This window comes from Chaetodon auriga, chromosome 16, assembly GCF_051107435.1.
Source record: "Chaetodon auriga isolate fChaAug3 chromosome 16, fChaAug3.hap1, whole genome shotgun sequence".
NCBI lineage: Eukaryota > Metazoa > Chordata > Actinopteri > Chaetodontiformes > Chaetodontidae > Chaetodon > Chaetodon auriga.
This window is the reverse complement of record NC_135089.1, coordinates 17,078,891-17,098,126: the sequence shown is the minus strand read 5'-3', so window position 1 is coordinate 17,098,126 and position 19,236 is coordinate 17,078,891. Positions and strand designations below refer to the sequence as shown.

Here is a 19,236-nt window from a genome sequence, read left to right as displayed (position 1 = left end):
GTAATTCTGCTTGATCACTGACTGCTAGCTAGCTCCCATCCTCCCTTTAGTGTTATGCTCTGATGCAGCCCACTGGTATCCCACTCCCTGGTCTTCTGCAACGTGTTTTTCATTTTGGAATTTGAAAAGACTTCTTTCCTCCTTTCTTTTGTTGTTTTTCTGTTTTTGTGGTGGGAATGATTGGGGGTGCAAGAACACTACATAAGGCATGCTGGGTACTTCTCTGCAGCAATTTTTTTTTCTTCTTTTTTTTTTCACATTAAGCTGTTGCCTCTTCACCTATTTTTTTTCCCTCCCTCACTGACGCGCAACTTGTAGCCACACTGATGTTACAACTTTTCCTGCAACAATTGGAATGATGTTTGTGTAGTCGGCACCGGAGGGCACGAGAGGAACGCAGTGAACGGATGATGCATGGCAGATTGCTGTCAGATGCTCTTATTTTCCTCCCTAGAGTTAGAAATCCTTCTGTGTTCCCCTCTCCCGGTGCTGCGGCTAAGTGGTTGTGACAAGCTTATGGCTCCTGGTGCAACAGCAGCATGCTGGGAATCATAGCAGCACTGACGCATGTTCACTTTATGGACGTCTGGGTTCTTCCCAAAGATCTGTGCTCTTGAGTTTTTATGTATGTGAAGTCTGTGTGCGTTCAGGTTGTTTACTTTGATTTAATTCTTTTTTTTTTTTCAGCTGAAGCATGTGCTGATTTTTTGAAAGCTGTTTTTTCTTCTTTATGTCATTGGGGGTTTCAATCAACCAGTTGTCCATATTGGATCTCGTGACCCGCTCCATTGTAAGCCAGGATTTCTGCATGGGCTTACTGTGGTGATTTACTTTTGATGTGTGTGTGTGTGTGTGTGTGGGTGTGGGTGTGGGTGTGGGTGCGGGTGCGTGCGAGTCAGCTCCTGCATGATGGATGAGGCTGGCCGGACCCTTTTTCAGTTCTATACTCTCAGTTCTGCTGCAGTGTGGTGGAGAATGAAAGAGAGCCACCTGCATCCACTGGTACAACATACTCCCTCCGCACACCTCCACCTTCAGTCAATCAGCAAGCTGAACGGATACTGATGGAGTCAATTTACCTGCATCAGTCTTACCCCTTGTGTTCAGTCAGCAAACTGTGTTGTCCCTGGCATTGCCTTAACCTGATTATCTGTTTTTCTTCCCAAGTTTTGCATGTTATCAGTATTAATCAGCGAGCGGTTTGTCTTCGTTTTCAGTCGTCACTTTGCATGTATTCTGTTGTACTTGTAGTGGTGTTGGGCTGAAGCGAATCATGTATCAGCTGCATGGTGGGCCAGCAACGGGAAGTGCGTGGAGTGTGTCTCTTTCTGCCTGTTTATGGTGCATGGGCTTGAAGAGACAAAAGGCTGGTGCAGGACAAACCGTGGATTTATGTTTATACATTCTTTCAACTGAGGAGAAAGGGCCGGACATTTCTATTTGAGGCAATGCTCTCTGGCAGCTCTCCTTTCTCGCAGACGTTGCTGTGTTACTCTTGCTTTAATTGGTCATATCATTTCAGAGTTTGTTGAACTATGTTTCCAGAGATGAAGGTGGCAGACAGATAACTTTCGTAATCCTAGATTTGAATAATAATTCAGAAACTCTGAAATATAGGCCTTATACCATGGTTATACATCAATCTTTAACTATTATTGTGTCTGACTCTGCAGTTCACTGCTATCCACTGGCATGAGTTAGCTCGATGTAGCCTACGTGTGCATGGTTGGTATTTTACTATGGAAGTAATGTAGCCTAACTGAGGCAGTGCTGCAGACAGCTTGATGTTTTTTCTTGCATGTTTTTTCTGTATGGCTCTTTGTTGAATTAGTTTTGGTGATGGGACTGTTGACTTACTTGTTCACTTGCACCTGGGTGCTTCATAGTCCTGCTCCAAAAAAAAGGCTGAAATAGCTTAGTTTCCAGAGTAAGTTTTGATTGAATGATTTAAGAAGATGTGCTGTACTTACGTGGAGTGCTGACATTTCTTATTCTTGGTGCATGCCAATGGGAGTTGGTTAGTAGTTCTTCTCATAGCTTAGCTGTCCATAGTGTGCATGTATGTAGTCCATATGAAACAGAAAGAGAATTGTTGTGCTAAAAGTTAAACTGTACTTGTCTTTGTCTGGAATAAAACTCTGCGCTTTGAAGAAGTCAATTTCCTGTGCGCTTCCAATGTATCCATGTAAGTGGCCCAACTACAATTCACTTTGTCTCTCCCTGCTTCACTGTGATCCCATCTCATCACCATTCATTCTATATATAGAGTCCTACAGGCCTATATATAGGTGTGACAGTGTGTATCTTATTACTGTATGCACTCAAAAGCATACACACCTCAGTGCATCTCCACCCCCTCATGGCTGTCTCTGTGCGTATGCTCCAACATGAAGGGTTAATCAGTCCTTACTCACTCATGGCATCTTTCTAATGATAGAAAATCTCCCCTGACCATTTAGTCACATGTGTGCAGTCACATATTTCATTCTTATTCTGCAATTACAGGCAGTGCGGCAAGTGCATTAGGGTCCTCGCATGGTCTCATTTGTGCAGCCGCAAACCTTAATCCAGGAAATGATCGCGTACACGGTTGTGCCAGCTAGGTGTGTCAGTGATGATCACGTCCAGCTGTGTGTGACCAATAGCTCTGACCAGCTGGTAGTCACACAGAACAATACTGTTATGTCTAGGAAACACCCTTTCAATAATTCCATTTCTCAATAGGAGACAGTTTGAAGGTCAAGATGTATGCTGGCTATTATATAAAAACATTATTCCGTCTCTGGGAATGCAAGACAAAATGAAGAGACTGCAGAAATTCAGGTTTTTTTATGGAATCAGCACCAATCAGTATTGTACAAAAGAGTCTGCAGGTTTCCCTTGTTATACATATGTCACCCCACTGTGCAGCTGTCTGCTCTGCCTGCTGCAGATGTATCCACAGTGTGAACTACACTGTTGGAGGGATATATAGCAAGGACAAAAGTGCGGCGATTTGTACACGTCAGCGGCTGCAGACAGCGCGCACGCGACCACGCGGTCGGCCACAGAGACCACGCCGAACCCTGCAGACTCCCATTTACTAACTCCCGCTCCGAGGTGGTGTGCTTGATCTGTGTGGCTGGAGTGTTCGGGGAAGTGACGGCTCCTCCGCGGCGCAGAGTTTTAGTCAGACATTTGAATGCGGCGGCGCAGAAAACCAAGGTGTGTGTGTGTCACAAAGGGTGCAGCTCTGCATGCAGAGGAGGGAGGGGGAAGCTGTGGAGTAAAAAGTGTCATCATCACTGCATGGATGTGTGGAGAGGATGAGAAGAAGTTGTGCCCGTGGTTCTGCATGCCTGACCATGCACTCTCTCACCAGCCAGCGCTGCCACCATACACACTCCTCAATGGGACACAGATGGCCTCCAGCTCACTTTGGCCTGGACCTTAAATCAGTCATTTCCATAAACATTACGAACCTTTTTGCATGATTCTACCCGGGAGCATTATTTCTACTGCACGAGGTCAAATTGGGAAGAACTTGATTGTGAGTTGTTGGACGGGTGATGGCCTGAGGTGAAGGCTTGCCAGCTCCTTGTGTCCCAGTTTCATAGATGGAACACACCCCACACCCCACCCCCCCTCCCCCCCTCCCCCCCTCCCCCAGCTTTGGATTTGACCAATCCTGTTTTGTTATCTGAACTTTCTGTTACTGCATGACTTGCCTCAGAGGAGATTAACGAATGAACTGTGCGAGTATCCGTGTGTGTTTGGTTCGTACGTGAGTGAAAATGGAGAAAAGGTTGAAAGAAAAGGGGAAAGAGAGTTTGCACTTTCCTCTTTCCAACCCTCGCTCTCTCTGTGTGTGTCGGCTCCATCCTCTCTCTTTCTTGTCTCTTCACTCTCTCGCTGCCAGTCGAGTTTGTCTTTCTCTCAGTTTGTGTTTCATTTGAAAATAACCTATAGCTGTTTGTCTAACGTTGATTTTCCTTTCCGACATTGTCTCTGTCTGCCTTCTTTTGTTTCCATCCATCGTCATCTTGTTTGTATTGTTTTGCCATCATACAGCCTTCAGTAGGTTTATTTTTTTGTGGTGACTGGTGAAACAGGAAATTTTAGCCACTGTGCCCAAGACCAGTTTCCAAACACACACTCTTCTCTTGTGGCCTAACTTTAGCACACAGGAATGAGTCATTTCTTGCAAAATCTAACCAAAATACCTCCACTCGTCCTTTTGACTGTAATAGACCCAGACAGCATTTAACCAACCTTTACTGTCCTGCTCTTAAGAAGGAGGGTGGTTTGCATTTGTATCTGCGCTTCTGACTTTCCCTTGGAAGTGTTCCCATTCGCTGCATTTCAGTCCTGTGCTGTGCATTCAGTTTTTGGGGGTAAAGACTAGGTTGTCCCATGTCTCCATTCTCCTTTGCCATCTCTTTTGTCCTCTCGAGCACCGAATACCTTCTGATTGTTGTAGCGATGCTCAGAGCTCTGTTAAGCATCGAGAGCTCGCATCCTCTTTCCCTCTCCTTCCTCTTTCTCTTCTCCTCTGAGCTGTAACACTGATGCTGTCAGGTTTTTACTTCACATGGGGAAAGCAAGGGGGGAGCATTTAGGTTTTTTTGTTGCGAGGATTATTTGTTCCTTCATTTATTATATTTTTTCTGTTTCCCTGACGACTTCTGTGTGTTGTTGTCAGTCTCCACGGTAACCACTCGCTGTTTCTACGGCAACGGTAAGTTGTGTACAAACATCTATCACTGAACTGATCCCCCTCCCACCCCACCCCTGAAATGGGCATTTGATGCAGTAGTGTGTAGATATTAGTCTTTGCATTGGTGCTTATCACAGTGAGTTTAATGTGACAGAGCCATGCAGTGTAATGCCCTAGAAAGCTGTTGCTGTTATGTAATGTTACAGTGCACAACACAGTATCACAGGCACACACACACACACACACACACACACACACACACACACAGACACAGTCTCTTTCAACAGATTGGATCTTTTAACAGTAATATCTTTCCCCACATGCCCGTCCCCCCACCATCATTAACACCTCACTGGGAATGACCGAATGTGATCACCTTCTCTATGCAATGACACGGCTGTCCACAACCCATCTGATTAATTCTCCATTGGACTCAATGTGTATAGTATTCATTTTCTTGATTAATAAAACAAAAAATGAACAGAAATGATATGAAGCTTTGCTCCCTGTTGCTGCCTATGATTGCTTTGAGTGAATGCAGACCACCCCACCCCCACCCCCACCCCCACCCCAGTCTGCAGAGCAAATAACGCTGCTCTGGTCTTGAATTTCTTTGTTTTATTATTGACTAGCCTGCTTTTAGAACCCTGATTCCAAAAAAGTTGGGACGCTGTTTAAAATGTAAATAAAAACAGAATACAGTCATTTATAGACGAACTGTGTTTACCAACAACAACAGATTTCCAAAGTGTTCCTGAGTCCACGGAGTAACATCCTTTACCCAATCATGTGTTCTCAAAGTGGTGAACCTCTCTCCATCCTCGCTTGTGATCGACTGAGTCTTTCCAGGATGCCCCTTTCAAACCCAATCATGATACTATCACCTGTTACCAATCAACCTGTTTACCTGTGGAATGTTCCAAACAGGTGTTTTTGGAGCGTTCCACATCTTTCCCAGTCTTCAGTTGCTGCATCCAATTCAGAATAATTAGATATTTACAAAATCAACGAATGTCAAACAGGAAGGACATCGTTTTTGTACTCTTGAGTACATTTCCAAAGGGATTAGCAAATGATGCCATTCTGTGTTATTATGTTTTACACAGCGTCCAAACTGTTTTGTCATCGGGGTTGTACCGTAGTGTTAAGACGTCACAGGTTGAGGCGAGGAGTTTGTCCAGGCTTTGAACTTACATAGAAATGTCCAACATGTGGCGAGCCGGCAGCCTGACTCGCCTTGTTGCAGACAGCCTGGCATTGTCTTCTCCTGCTGCACCACTTAAGATTAAACTGGATCCGTTTCATTTGAGATCACTTGCTAATTTATGTAAAAATGAAAAAAAAAAAAATGTTTAGAAGCCACATTGCTGCGGATGTGGTCACTTATCAAATCAGCCGGTGTTGTGTAACCATATGCATTTCTGAACAGATATGGGGTTTACCTTACTTTTTTTGGGTCTCTCTTATGCTGCCATTTTGTTTTTCTCTTTTGGTTTGGTTTTCTTGTAGTGGATTGTCTGTGTACTGACTGTGTACCAGTAGTTGTAGTTGTAGTAGTAGTCGTAGTGTACTGGTCTTAGTTTGTGACACACAGTTCTAATGCCTGGCATAGTGTCTCATGTTTATTTTATTTCTCTCCTTTTTTGGGAATGAGGATTGCTCTCTCTCTCTCTCTCTCTCTCTCTCTCTCTCTTTCTCTCTCTCTCTCTCTCTCTCTCTCTCTCTCTCTCTTTCCTCCATCCTTTTGGTGCTCTGTTTCTCAACCCACCACATATAATGAGATTTTCAGGAGAATGGTCACCAAATCTAATTGCTTTATTTGAATGATGCACCTTGGGATATATGTTTTGTTTTCAACAGTAATTGTTATTGGTTTCTTTTTTTGTGTGCGTGTGTTGCTCATGGAAACTTTCTTCCTTTTTTTTTTTCTCTTTCTCTTCACTCCATCTTTACGTTCCCCTGTGTTTGTATATGGACTGGCTCTGTCTCTTCACTTCTCACCTGCATCCCTTCCTCTTAACGTATCTGTCCCATCTTTGTCTCGTATGTGTTCGATGTGGGAGTGCTGCGATTGTTTTGATTGGTCTCTATGCTGCATCCGACGCTTGCTGATTGGCTGAATTTTTTACTTTTTTCGGTTTGTTACTCACTCTTGGTCATGTGATGCGCCCATATTTGGCTGCGTGTAATTTCTGTGTTATATGATTATTAATTTTGTCAAACAAATGTTTTTGCACCCCCTCTTTCTCTCCCTTGTATTACTTTTTTTTTTTTTTTACGTATTTCTTTTTAGGTATGTAAACCCCACAAGTTTGGTTTCATATGGAAATGTGACTTCATTTTGTCCGGGTTTATTGTTCAGGGAGGGCAAAAGTGGGATGAGACAGGCTGAATGTTTTATTAATCGTTAACACTTTGAGATCTGCTTTCCATATTCTGTTGATTTGCATGTTTTCCTGTCAGCCCAAGTTCATTAATTGCACATGACGCAATCACAGGTGTATATTCTCCACACACACACACACACACACACACACACACACCTTTAGACAAACCTCATTATCCTCAACATAAAACTTCACACACGTCGAGACAAACTTCTTACAAGTGATACAAAAATATGTTGACGTTAATTTGATTCATTAAGCCGATTTACATACAAAATGTGCCTGCTCAGACACCCACGGACTGTTGCGTCACCTAGCTAGCCAGGCTAGGCTAATTGAATCATTTGCCACTGACCTTGTCATTTACAATGAGGGAAAAATGAGGTAAACCTCATTTCCATTTGAATGAAGCTCGGCAGATAAAGAACATGACTCACTGAGAGAGGCAGTGCGAGCGGCAGTCTCGGCCTTAATGGTCTTCTAAATGGGACTGCAAACGTGTATGTGCACACAAGCACTCTCATTCCCCAGTCTCTCGGTCTCTCTCCGTCTTTGTCTCACACGCACACACACACTCTTCCCTCATCGAGCCAAAAGGTCATTAATCTTTAGCTCACCACACCAGTCAGTTGCAGAGCTTCGGCAGCGCACTCGGACAGTGTGGGTTATTACAGAGAGCCACAGTCTCCCTCTCTTAAAGCCCATCAAAGGCAGATGAGGATAGATCAAGGGACCGGAGTGTGAGCCTTTGAAGCTGAGAGAGGAGATTATGAGCCATCTTGGATTGAAAGCCTAAGCATTAGTCTGAAATGTCAGCCTGCATGCTCAGAACATGCACACGCGCCTAAAAAAAAGAGACAGATCCACAATACTTTCACCTGCACATGCCAAAAAGTAGAGCTCAGTGTCTTGCGCCGTGCTGCTGCCCTCTCCTTCATGTGTAGTCACAGCGACAGCATAACCAGTGTCACCTATAGCAGCCCTTATATCTCCCCTCTCTGAATCACCAAAATCTCGACTGGGCCACTCTCTTTAAATGCATGACGACTAAAAATCCCCCCTAACAGTCCTCACCTGCTTCTCCATACAAGCATGTACACCAGCAGTTAGCGGCCACGGCAGGAGTAAAATTCACCAGCTGATTTGGTTCCATTTATCTTTTTTCTCATTCTGCAGAGTTTAGAAAAGCGTGTACAGTATTTTACACATGACACCAACGGAAAGAAACCAAATTCTTTACCAGAAAATAATCCCCTGACAGGATGTTATGGCATCCGGCAGCTATCTTTAAGCTGGCTTTTGCGCGTCAAGTTGTGCATTTTCACGATAAAGACAAGGTTATGCAACAGCCCAGATGCACCAGTATTCCTAAAAATGGAGGCAAGCATAATACCAGCACGTAACAGCAAACATGTCAAATGTAGTTTACCGTTAAAAAACACTAAAACAAACCACATCCAGTGTATCAGCCTTGGCCTTGTGTTTGAGTCTGTTGTTGTACTTTAGTTTCCTGTATTGAGTTGTTGTGTCTGCGCCTTTGACCATCTGCTCCTCCGTCCTCAGGTGAATAACGCCACCGCCAGGGTGATGACTAACAAGAAAATGGTCAGCCCCTACCCTAACGGAGAGGCTCTCAGCACACTGCCTTATGGTAACAACCACAGTGACACACACTAACAGCAAACCGTGGCCCACCTAATAAGCCAAACAGCGTAGGTACATGTACATGGGAGACACAGACGTGGGCAGGGTGAGACACACAGTAAGGCCACCGTGTTCCCTCGCTGCAGACCACATTATGTAAAGCCAGCGGCAAACTAATTCCATGCAGTTTATTTTATTTTTGCTCCCACCCACCAGCCATGATGTCAGTCGTCTTTAGAATTGAGCTCACGTTCAGCTCGACAGCTGTGTTTGACTCTATTGCTTAGAACTACTTTATGGTGTGTTAGAAACGTCTATTCAATGTTTCTATACTGCTAATAAATGCTAAAAATGGAGGCTTAAAATACAACTGTGTGTAAAATATGAATAAAACACGATGTGATAACTTGGTAATCCTGTTGATTAATGTGGTAAGAACTCAGCAGCACAGCTGTTTGTTCTTCTGTTATCGTAGCTCTTAATGTAGTTTGGAGTTAGTCTTGCAGAAGGAATCTGTCTTATGAAAACAAGATAGCGTTCTGTCGGACAGCCTCAACACGAGCGGCCATCGCACTCACTTTTTAAAGAATCCTCCTCTGCGGTGCTTACAGTATAGGATCATATGTGAACTGCCCATATTAATGACTTGCCCCTTCCTCTGTGTGTGACTATCAGCGGGGTGGAAATTGAGTCCCATGGTGGGGGCCGTGTACGGACCTGAGCTCTACGCAGGTAAGGCCACTCTCTGTCCCCCTTACCCACACTAATATCTGTCTCTGCAGCTTACTTTAAATTTTACTCATATTCCAATCTTAAATTTATATTAATGCACTGCTTGCCTAGCATTTCTCCTCACTGACACTTTTATTAATATCAAGCCCTCAAGGCTACAGTTAGATTATTCTCTCTTTGCTCTTTGCTTCCTCCTTAATTCATCCTGGCCTGCCTGTCCCCCCCCCCCCCCCCCCTTTTTCCACCTTGTCCTTTTCCTGCCTACGTCGTTATCTTTCCTCCCTAAATCCTCTGCTGTCTCTCTGTCTTTCTCTCCTTTACCCTCTTCCTCCTCCTCCAGTCCCAGGGTTTCCCTACCCTTCTGCAGCAGCAGCAGCCACTACAGCAGCAGCGGCGTTTCGCGGCGCCCACCTCAGGGGCCGAGGCCGGCCCGTCTACAGCGCAGTGCGGGCTGCCGTGCCTCAGCCTGCCATCCCTGCCTACCCTGGGTGAGAAAGACGTGTCGCTTATAAAGGGGAGCTGTTGACGTCACATGCTTTGTAGCTGTCCCAGATCTGCTGTATGCCTTTTATATAACACATTTCAGAAATACAAAAAGATCAAGATCAATCGTTTTGTTCAGTGCCGAGTAAATCTATTGAGGAACACCTCACACATGCCGTTTTCCAAATCATTTTCCAAATTCTGTTTGACCAGGTCTCTGTTTAACACAGCTGTGCTCATACAGTCCCCATGCCCAAACATTATTCACACTTCACTCTCTTCAGCAGTCCAACTGGCACATTGTCAGTTAGTTCACAAGCCATTCAGCCGAGTATGACGCACTGATGGGATTGCACCACTGAAGGTTCATTTGAATAAACACACAGCTACCGCCATCAGCAGATTTGAATAAACACACGCACACACACACGCAGTCATTATGCAGACGCAGTCAGCCTGCACACAGATTTGCTCCAAATTATTCACGTTTACTGTGATGTGTTTTATGTCTCCTCAGTATGTGTTACTGTGCATGTCGTTGCTGTGCTGTGATGATTGGCTAATGGGGTTGTGACTGCTAGGATATTGAGATCAAAGCAGAATTGATTGGTTAATGGCCCCGCGGCTGCTTACTGCGATGACGCTCAAATGAAGCTAAACAAGATGAAATTGGGGGCTGCAGGAAATACCCTCTCCATATCTGCTCCACCGAAAAAGCTACACCTCTCAATTCAAAGAAACCTTTACTGCCCTGCTGTTCTTGTAGCTGGGGAACAATAGCAGTTTATGGTCTCATTTCAGTTCAATTACCTTTATCTATTAGCCCCGAGAGTCTATTGTTTAATGTTTTTTGTTTCAGTTGTGGAGCTTAAATGGAAGTTGTATTTTCTCTGCATGCTGCATGGGTGTGAAATAACTACTTTCTCTCTCTCTCTCTCTCTCTCTCTCTCTCTCTCTCTCCTCCTCCTCCCTCTTTGATATTTTGCTGTGTTGTGACGTTCATCCACTCTGGTTTTGGGACTGTGCACCACTCCGTCTGCACCCCCCTCCACTACACCCCACTGCTCTTCTCCCCCTCTCTCTCTCTCTCTCGTCTCGCTCCCTCCTTCTTCCTCTTCTTCTTCTTCTTCTTCTCTCAGTGTGGTGTATCAGGATGGGTTTTACGGAGCTGCAGACTTATATGTAAGTAAATTCACCTCCCACCCAACACACCCTCTCTCCCTCTCCCCTCACGGCTTTCTCCTGCTCTTTTTCCTCTGGGGGTGATTCTGCATGTTGCGTCCAGTCATGCGCTGCACAGAGCTGCCTGCATAAAGGTGAATGAGTCCAGAATGAAGAACCGATTAGGAACACAATGCAGCGCTTGTGACAAGTGTACACAGTGTCCATGATAAACGCTGTTTTTTTGCCTCAGGATTAGTGTTTGTATCCCTCAGTATACAGGTTGAACACAGCTTGGGTCAAAATTGGTCACATTGATTTAAAAATCAAATAAAAATCTAAATGACACCGCTATAAGGGCCGCTCTGTGGGCGTGTGTGGGAGCGTGCGTCAGTGTACGAGTGTTTGCGCGTATGAACAAGAGTGTGTGCGCGTGTGTGTGTGTGTATCCAGGTTGACAACGGTTGTTTCTGTTCTCTCTATAGACTAGTGTTTCAGGACTCAGTCCTTAGTCCCAGATTGCCTCAGGTAGGGTCAACTCAACACCAAACCCACAGTGTGCATTGTTTTACTGTACTACCTCCTCTGATCTTATGAACCATCTTCCGATCTGATCTGGAACATGTTTTCTTTTAGTTGTTTAAAACCAAAAATCACCACTGCTTTGAATTTTTTCGTTATTTTTCTACTAACTCACTGAAATGTGCACTTTTTCCGATTGTGGGGAAGGGCTTTGTTTGTTTGTTTGTTTACTAAACTACTAAATTGTACTGAATGTATATTTTTTTTCCTACCAGTTTGTTCAAAAGAGAACCTGGTCTCTTTTGTCCGCTCGGCTAGCTCCCATCCTTAGTTTGTACTCTTGGCAACAAAAAAGACAAAACGCCAACATCTCACAAACATATTTGTGAAATATATTTTCAATTTGGATGCAACCATGTCGGTTTATGCTAAACTCTTGATTTCTTGCACCATTGGAGGCTGCCAGTCAGTGTTAGCCTGGGATGTGAGATACTCCTTCAAGTTGAGAACATGGTCTCTTCCTGAATTAACCACCCCGACCCCTCCCAGGATGATTATCGAAGCATGTGCTGATCAGCTGCTGCATGCGGACGTTCTGTATTACTGCTCCTTTTCCCTCCACTCACCCAGAAGGCCTTGCTCTCTCCGCCCTAACAACCCCCCCCCCCCCCCCCCGTTTTTCAACCCCTTCCGCCTCTGCTCCGTGTCCTGCAGGCGTCTCGGAGAATGCCGGCGGGTGTTTCTGTCGTGCTTTGCTGTGCTCTGCTCTGATCAGGTCCAAGTGCAGTGGTGTTGTGTTGAACTTTTAATTTGGGTGGTGCATGCAGTCTCAGTGCGAGGAGATGATGTTTAGTCAGTGTAGGCTTGCGTGGGTGTGTCTGTGTGTGCGACTTTCCCCCCCGTCTTCCTCCCTTTTTTTTTCTGTCTCCTGAATCCATGCGAAAGAACACAAATAATAATAATAAACCAATGCAGGTTTTTCATAAGTGTGTCTCCACTTGAACTTCTGACTGTAGTAACCTTCAGTGTCCTCAAGCTGTTGGCGTTCTCTTGTCGTATCCGTTCATTACTTGAGTCTTCTGTCCCGAGGAGACAGTGAGGTCTCTATATGGCCTCAACTGTGCGAACATTTTGTCTCCCATTGTTTGTTACCTCCCCCTCTCCTGTAGTGGTAATAATACAATCTAACTCAACCTCGACAGTCCAATTTCCTCTCTCTGTCTCACTGATAAAGCACTCTTGTCCCACATCCAACACCACACCACCTCCTCCTGTCCCCATACAGAAATGCAATATACTGACAGACTGGATTTCACTGCTCAATGTATATATGTGTGATAATCAGGTTTTGGCTTACGTACATATGGTCTATGTAGGGAAATGTTAGTTTAAATATTAGGAAAAGGTTCTTTTTTTACTGAATATGAGGGAATCAAAAGAATTCCCAAAATAAATAGATTTTATATTTTCTAGTTTGACCCTGAAGTGTGTATCAAATATCACATACAGTAAAAATATACAGTACTCTTGTTGCAGTATCGACAGAATTTATTCAAAAAAGGTAGATTTTGTAAGGCGGTCGTGAATATTTGTGTATATATTTTTTAGAATGAAATGCCAGTATATTCCATCTCTATATGCCCCCTCCCCCCACCCAGTCATTTACACACCTTAGCCCAGGTGTCTCCTTCCTCAGAGACATGCAACTTAGTCCTGTTGTGTGTGTGTACGTGTGTGTGTGTGTGTGTGTGTCTTTAGGGAGGCTACCCTGCTGCTGCCGCTGCCGCTGCCTATCGCTACGCTCAGCCTGCGGCTGTAACCGGAGCAACCGCCGCAGCTGCCGCCTACAGCGACAGGTGAGATCAACCCAGGGCACACATTAACGAACAGACACACACACACACACACACACGCCTCAGTGTACAACAGAGGTGCTGAGAAGCAGACTGGAAAGATGGACTGTGGTGTATGAAGTCAGCTTCAGCACGGAGTGGAGGCAGCTGGCTGAGGAGAATCTATGGAGGAGTCCAAGGCCACAGGATGAATTCATATGGGACATTTATGCTCAGTAACACAGCACTAATGGATGGATCAGCTCATAGTGAAAGCAGCAAGTCTTTGACCATGATTATGTAATCTTGTGTCTTAGAGGATCAGCTGGAGTGTACAGACAGCCTGGTCAGGGAGCCTAATCAATGTGACACAATGATTACACATTCTGAATGAATGGGATATATGAAACCATATGAAATCTGACCATTCGCTGAAAGCAGCGTCTTCTGTAAATGGAGCAGCTTTTTGTGCCAGTTGTATGCAAGAACGCACAAAACCATTGTGACGACAACAAAGAGCAAACCCGTCTTAAAGGTGCAATGTGGAGTTAGGTCAATACACAAAGTTCGTGTTTGCGTTAAAGGCGCGCTGAGTACAACAACACAGGAGTTCTTTGTAATGTTTGTGAGGCCTCTTCCTACAGTAAGACCGTCAAGGAAGGGCTGACAGCTCAGCTGACCAAATCATTATTTTATGGTCACAATGACAAAGTGACATCATTTCAGGTTAATGAGCGTAGCTGTGTGCGATTGACTATGTCGCCATTTAAAATGATTAATTACAGACAGTGTTTGAGGAGACAGAAAGTCCTCCTCAACGTTTCTGCCACACGGCCTCTGACCCTCACTGTCGGCAGCTTACATCAACCTTCCGCAAGTGCTCAGCATTCTCATACACACCGAAACACCAAGCCAGTATGTTAAGATTTCCTGTTTTTGGGTGAGAAAAGGCTGTTCCAGTGTGGACAGAGGGCTGAAAGGAGAGAAAAAGAAGAGTTCACATACTGAAGCAGCTGTGGATACCTTTGATGATTTTATCCTCATTTCTTGTCTATGTTGTGTTTCCATTGCTAGTTATGGCCGGGTGTACACTACAGACCCCTACCACGCTTTAGCTCCAGCTGCTGCTGCTTACGGAGTGGGAGCCATGGTGAGAAAACTGACACAAACGCCACAAAACAACCGTTGTGGAACATCAATTAGTTGTGTTTTGAAAAGGGGGACGTGTGAAGACGTGCAGAAGTGTTTTTAACGAGAGGAAAATGGAATACAAAGTAGATGCAGAAAAATGGTTTCATGAATAAATACATGTGCACTCCGGGGTCAAGAATGCTATTGTCATGTGACCCTGTAGTGTGACGATGTGTAGACTGCTCTTTATAGGTGAACTCACACTATCTTCCACTGTGACCGTGTTGTCCTCTCTGTCTCTTTCAGGCCAGTTTATACCGGGCGGGATACAGTAGGTTTGCTCCTTACTAAAACCACAAATCACACCACAAGGAATTTCACATCGCTCCAAAAACCCTTTTTCAAGCTCTTTGTTTGGCAGCAGCTCCCCTCCATTCTCCTGCAGACGGACTATAGTGACAACTCATGTGTTTTTCTTTCTTTCCTTCTTTTTTTTTTTTTGTGGCGAGAGAGGTCTTTTTGCCACATCATCAACTCAAACTCTGTTTCTGTTCTCTCCTGTCTGACGCTGACATGGAAACAATGACAAACTGCCACCAGTGTCTCCCACATAAAAAGCTGGAGCGTGCTGCTTTGAACTACGGGGGCACAGTTTCAGACGTTTTTTAGAAACACTACGGGACCTGAAGGAGAGAGACAGCTGTTCCTGTGTGACCCCGCACACTACAAACCCTTTTTTTTCCTAAAAGCCTCTGAACTTAAAGTATATCCACTGCCCTGTAAGACCCAATCAGACCTGTAGACACGCACCGAGTACACGTGTCCTCTGCGTTTTCCTTTAGTGTTGGCCTGCACAGAACGATGCTGCAGCACAGCGTTAATAAACGAAAGAACGGTACTAATGTTTTCAACACTACATTACAGCAGAGTCGTCCCTTTGGTTTAGCGTCATGGTATAATAACGAAAGCATGAATCAAACTCGGGCTGCTCAACACAGAAGATATAGGAATGGTTGTTATTTTGTGAAGCCGGGTCGCTGAGCATTCAGCCGGAGGGAACTTGGGAGCGTCTGACTGACAGAAACCACTGTTGTCCCAGTAACTACAAACTATAAACAACACAGCATGGGAAAAGTCTCTCTCCCTCCTTTTTTTTTTGTCATTTTCCTACATTTTACAGCTTCCCTTAAGTGTAAAAGGAAACACAAGAAATCAAAACTAATGTTTAAAAAAAAAGAGTAAAACAAAGTGTGAAAACGACAAGGAATAAAAAAAACAAGTGACTTTGTTTTCTTCTGCATTACCTCAGTTTTTCCTCTTTTTTTTTGTCCGCTGCCGTCGGTGAGACGCTGCATAGAAATGTCATGACATGTAATGCGGACGCATTGAAACTGTCCAGTATTTTCAGGGACAGAACCATTCACTTGTCCTTACTGCTGGCCTGCACATATTCCTTTTATTACTGTAACTGCAACACTAAGATGGGATCCTCAGCTGCAAACTGACCCCCTACGCATGTCCACTTTGAGAATCCAGCGCACCTCCCCTCCACGGCTCACCTTCGACCCGCTCATAGCGCTTCTTCCAAAAAAGGACTCGCTTCGTTTCTTTCTGTCTCCTGAACCGTCAGACATTCCAGCTGTAGCGGCGATGCAGTGAAGGAAGGGGTCAGATGGACAAAGCACCCATCCAACACTCACGAACTAGACGTAACACAACAGCAGATTTGAAGCGGGAACGCCCACACGGGAAGCTAATCATCTGCCAGTCTGCCAAACGGGAATCCCTCCTGGCCAATTGAGATATTAATGCCTGCAGGCTTCAGGCAGGGCCGCTCTGCGCTCGAGCTCTGGCCGTGGAAACGGTGTCTGATCTCAGCTCAGCAGAACAGTAGATCCCAACAGAACAGCCCAGATTAGAACACAGTGAAACAAAGAGATTGCAGTCGTGTAACGGAGTCTTGAAGTAATGAGAATTGATGCGTTTTCTATTTATATTCATGGTTTTTAATGTGACGGGACACCACATCCGCTGTCCGTAGGCTTCATTTTGTCATTTTAAATCCTCCATCATGTTCTCTGGGATCGTTCAGACGGAATCGTTTTAAAGTTCTCCTCACCGGTCTGTCTGAAGGCATCATAAGAAGACAGACCGTTTATAGACCAAGTCTCTGTCCTGTATGTATCACTTCTCCATATACTCTCACTATGTTGTTATTGCTATTATTTGCCTTTTTTGTTCCAAAGATTTTCTGAAGAAAGCACATTTTTGGTCCTGATGTATTTCTTATTTTTGTGTTTTTTGTTTTTTTTTGCCTTTATGTTTTTCTTTTTTTTTTCAATCTTGTGGGTTGAAGCTGTATTTTTCAGTGCAGTGTCGAAACAGCACCCTGGGAAATGTCATATAAGCAGCGTCTGCAAGAAGAGAACGCGCATTTAAAAGGTTGCACCAAACAAAAACAACCCTGTTCAATCAAATCCAGTCCACACGTGCTAATTTGTTGGCTTTTTTTTTTTTTTTTCCAGTGAACAAACACGCTGTAGAAGCAGAGGTGTTTGCTGCAGACACAGGAAATCAGAACAGATGGAGTCATGAGGGACATGCAGAAAGACAGAGAGGATATTTTGAATCGCATTTGCCGGTGGAGCCAAATCACAGGCAGAGTAAAAAAAAAAAAAAAAAAAAGGAGGGAAACGTCCACACAATGTCGAAAGGGCCCTGTGTCCCAGCAGCGGCCACCTTTTTGAACAATGAAACAAAGCGTGGGTGGTTAGTGCAGGGAAGTGTGGCGGTGAAGGTGAGAAGCTGAGCCATTCATCATTAGCTGACAGGATAACAACGTCCCCTGCTGTCTTTCTTTTTCTTTTTTTTTAAACAGGTTTTTCAGGGGCTACAGCTCGCTCAGGGTGGAGCGGACAGAGCAAGGAGGGATAATGTTTTGTATGATTGTGAAAATGTGTGCAGTAGGTCCAATGAGTATTTTTGACGCGCATTACCTCTTTTTTTTTTTTTTTTTTGGTCTTATTATTCCTTGCAAGTATTATCAGAAGTGTTGCTATGCATGCTTTTGTGCGAGAGGAAGGGTGTCGGTCAGAATCTTTTCATTTGTGCATGATTTCAAATCATAGTGCTGGAGGAGGAAGAGTAGGGAGGAGGGGGAGGAGGGGGTGTTTACATGGCAGGAGGAGAGAGACGTTATGTGATGCGAGGTGGCAGGAGAGACGAGGAGTCTCGGTAGAGGTCCAGTAGAGAATGTGGGGCTGGGGAGGGGAGAGGAACGCGGCCCACGGTCGCTTTATGGAGGCCGAGTCGGGTCCGCTTCAGTAATCTGGGTTATCTGTGCTCTGTGCCTCTGTGGTCCTCATGGTAATCACCAGTCATATCAGATGCGTAAAGTTTAATTTGGTATGCCTGGACCCCTGTGGTTTGCTTTTATAATGAAAATAAAACTTAATAAAAAAAAAAAAAAAGATAATTCGGCCTTAAGTTCTGTGAAGCAAGAGGCGAGGCTGGTGGTCTGGCAGCGGTCGCCTGCTTCGAGGCTGAGTGTTATCATGAACCTGCCCACGTGAGATGCTCGCTCAGCAACATGTCCACCTCACGCATCCACTTGGCAGAAAGCTGGCGTTTAGGTGCTGTTATCATTCTCGACTGTGGTGCGGCTGCGGTGACTCCTGCGCGTCGGCTTTTGCTCCTCCCCGTCTCTTGTGATCCGAGTGAATCTTATTCTGAAGGCGGCAGAGTCACTGCAGAGGTGTGCTGGAATGACACAGAAGCAAAAGTCAGCCTCAGCCGCTGACCCCCGACTCCCTGCACTGTGCTCAAGTCAACCCAGTGGGAGGTTTTTCGTTTGTTGTTTTTTTTTTGTACAGGGATTTAATAAATGAGTTTAAATTGCATGTAGATTTTTTTTTATGTCACATGCTCTTAAAAGCTCATTTATCCAAGTGATTTTTTTTTTTTTTTTCAATAATTGACATGTATTTTCTCACAATGTTTTATTTTGCCATCTTTGTGTCTGCCTTCTGTTTATTCTCTTCATTATTATTGAATGTATATAATAAATAAACTGTTTGGTTTTTAAACTGGTCTTTGGATACTTCTTACCTGTGCCCGGGGCTCATTCCTCAGGTTAACATTGTGCACCAAAGCCCTCATATGTGGAGATTATCAGCAGGTGATAGAGCACACTCCCAGATATGCTTCTTGATTTTGGAGCTGCTCTCCATTCTAATATTTCCTTCCCCTGATTGTCAAAAGCTTATCGTTTTCTTTCCAGTGATTGGCTGGAATGAGGTTATCCAGTCAGCAGAGAGACTGCCTTACACCGCACGAAACCCTGCACCAAAAGGAGATAAAGCCAAACTTTTTGATGAAATAACTAACAGTCGCAACCTTTGCACTGCAGGCTAACCAAGAATCACTTCTCAGACTGTGCAGAAACTTTCCCTCCTCAATAAACCAGCGTGATGAATGATGGAGGCAACAATTGCACACGATTAATGCCGCTCGGCTGGGTTGCATTGACCGAATCCACTGTGCGATAAGCTCTTCTGCCACCTCCAACTTTCTCATCGCTGCCAAGGGGGAACAATCTGGAACAATCTTTAATTGCATCTGGAGTTAATGGCCGTAAATGGGTTGGATG

At 44.6% G+C, this 19,236-nt stretch overlaps 1 protein-coding gene across 3 annotated transcripts in view; it reads left to right on the top strand.

Moving 5' to 3' along the window:
• The window catches only part of LOC143333615 (RNA binding protein fox-1 homolog 2-like), a 44,278-nt gene extending 25,270 nt beyond the window's left edge, over positions 1-19,008 (top strand). For 2 of the 3 annotated variants that reach the window (XM_076751741.1, XM_076751743.1), the window contains 7 exons: positions 8,647-8,734; positions 9,403-9,459; positions 9,800-9,947; positions 11,082-11,124; positions 13,384-13,481; positions 14,532-14,607; positions 14,895-19,007. In XM_076751741.1, coding sequence (XP_076607856.1) covers positions 8,647-8,734; positions 9,403-9,459; positions 9,800-9,947; positions 11,082-11,124; positions 13,384-13,481; positions 14,532-14,607; positions 14,895-14,939 — 555 coding nt within the window. In that variant the 3' untranslated portion in view covers positions 14,940-19,007. Of the gene's footprint in view, positions 1-8,646; positions 8,735-9,402; positions 9,460-9,799; positions 9,948-11,081; positions 11,125-13,383; positions 13,482-14,531; positions 14,608-14,894 lie in introns of all 3 variants that reach the window. The other variant, XM_076751742.1, reaches the window with a different exon arrangement.
• The last annotated feature ends 228 nt before the right edge of the window (positions 19,009-19,236 follow it).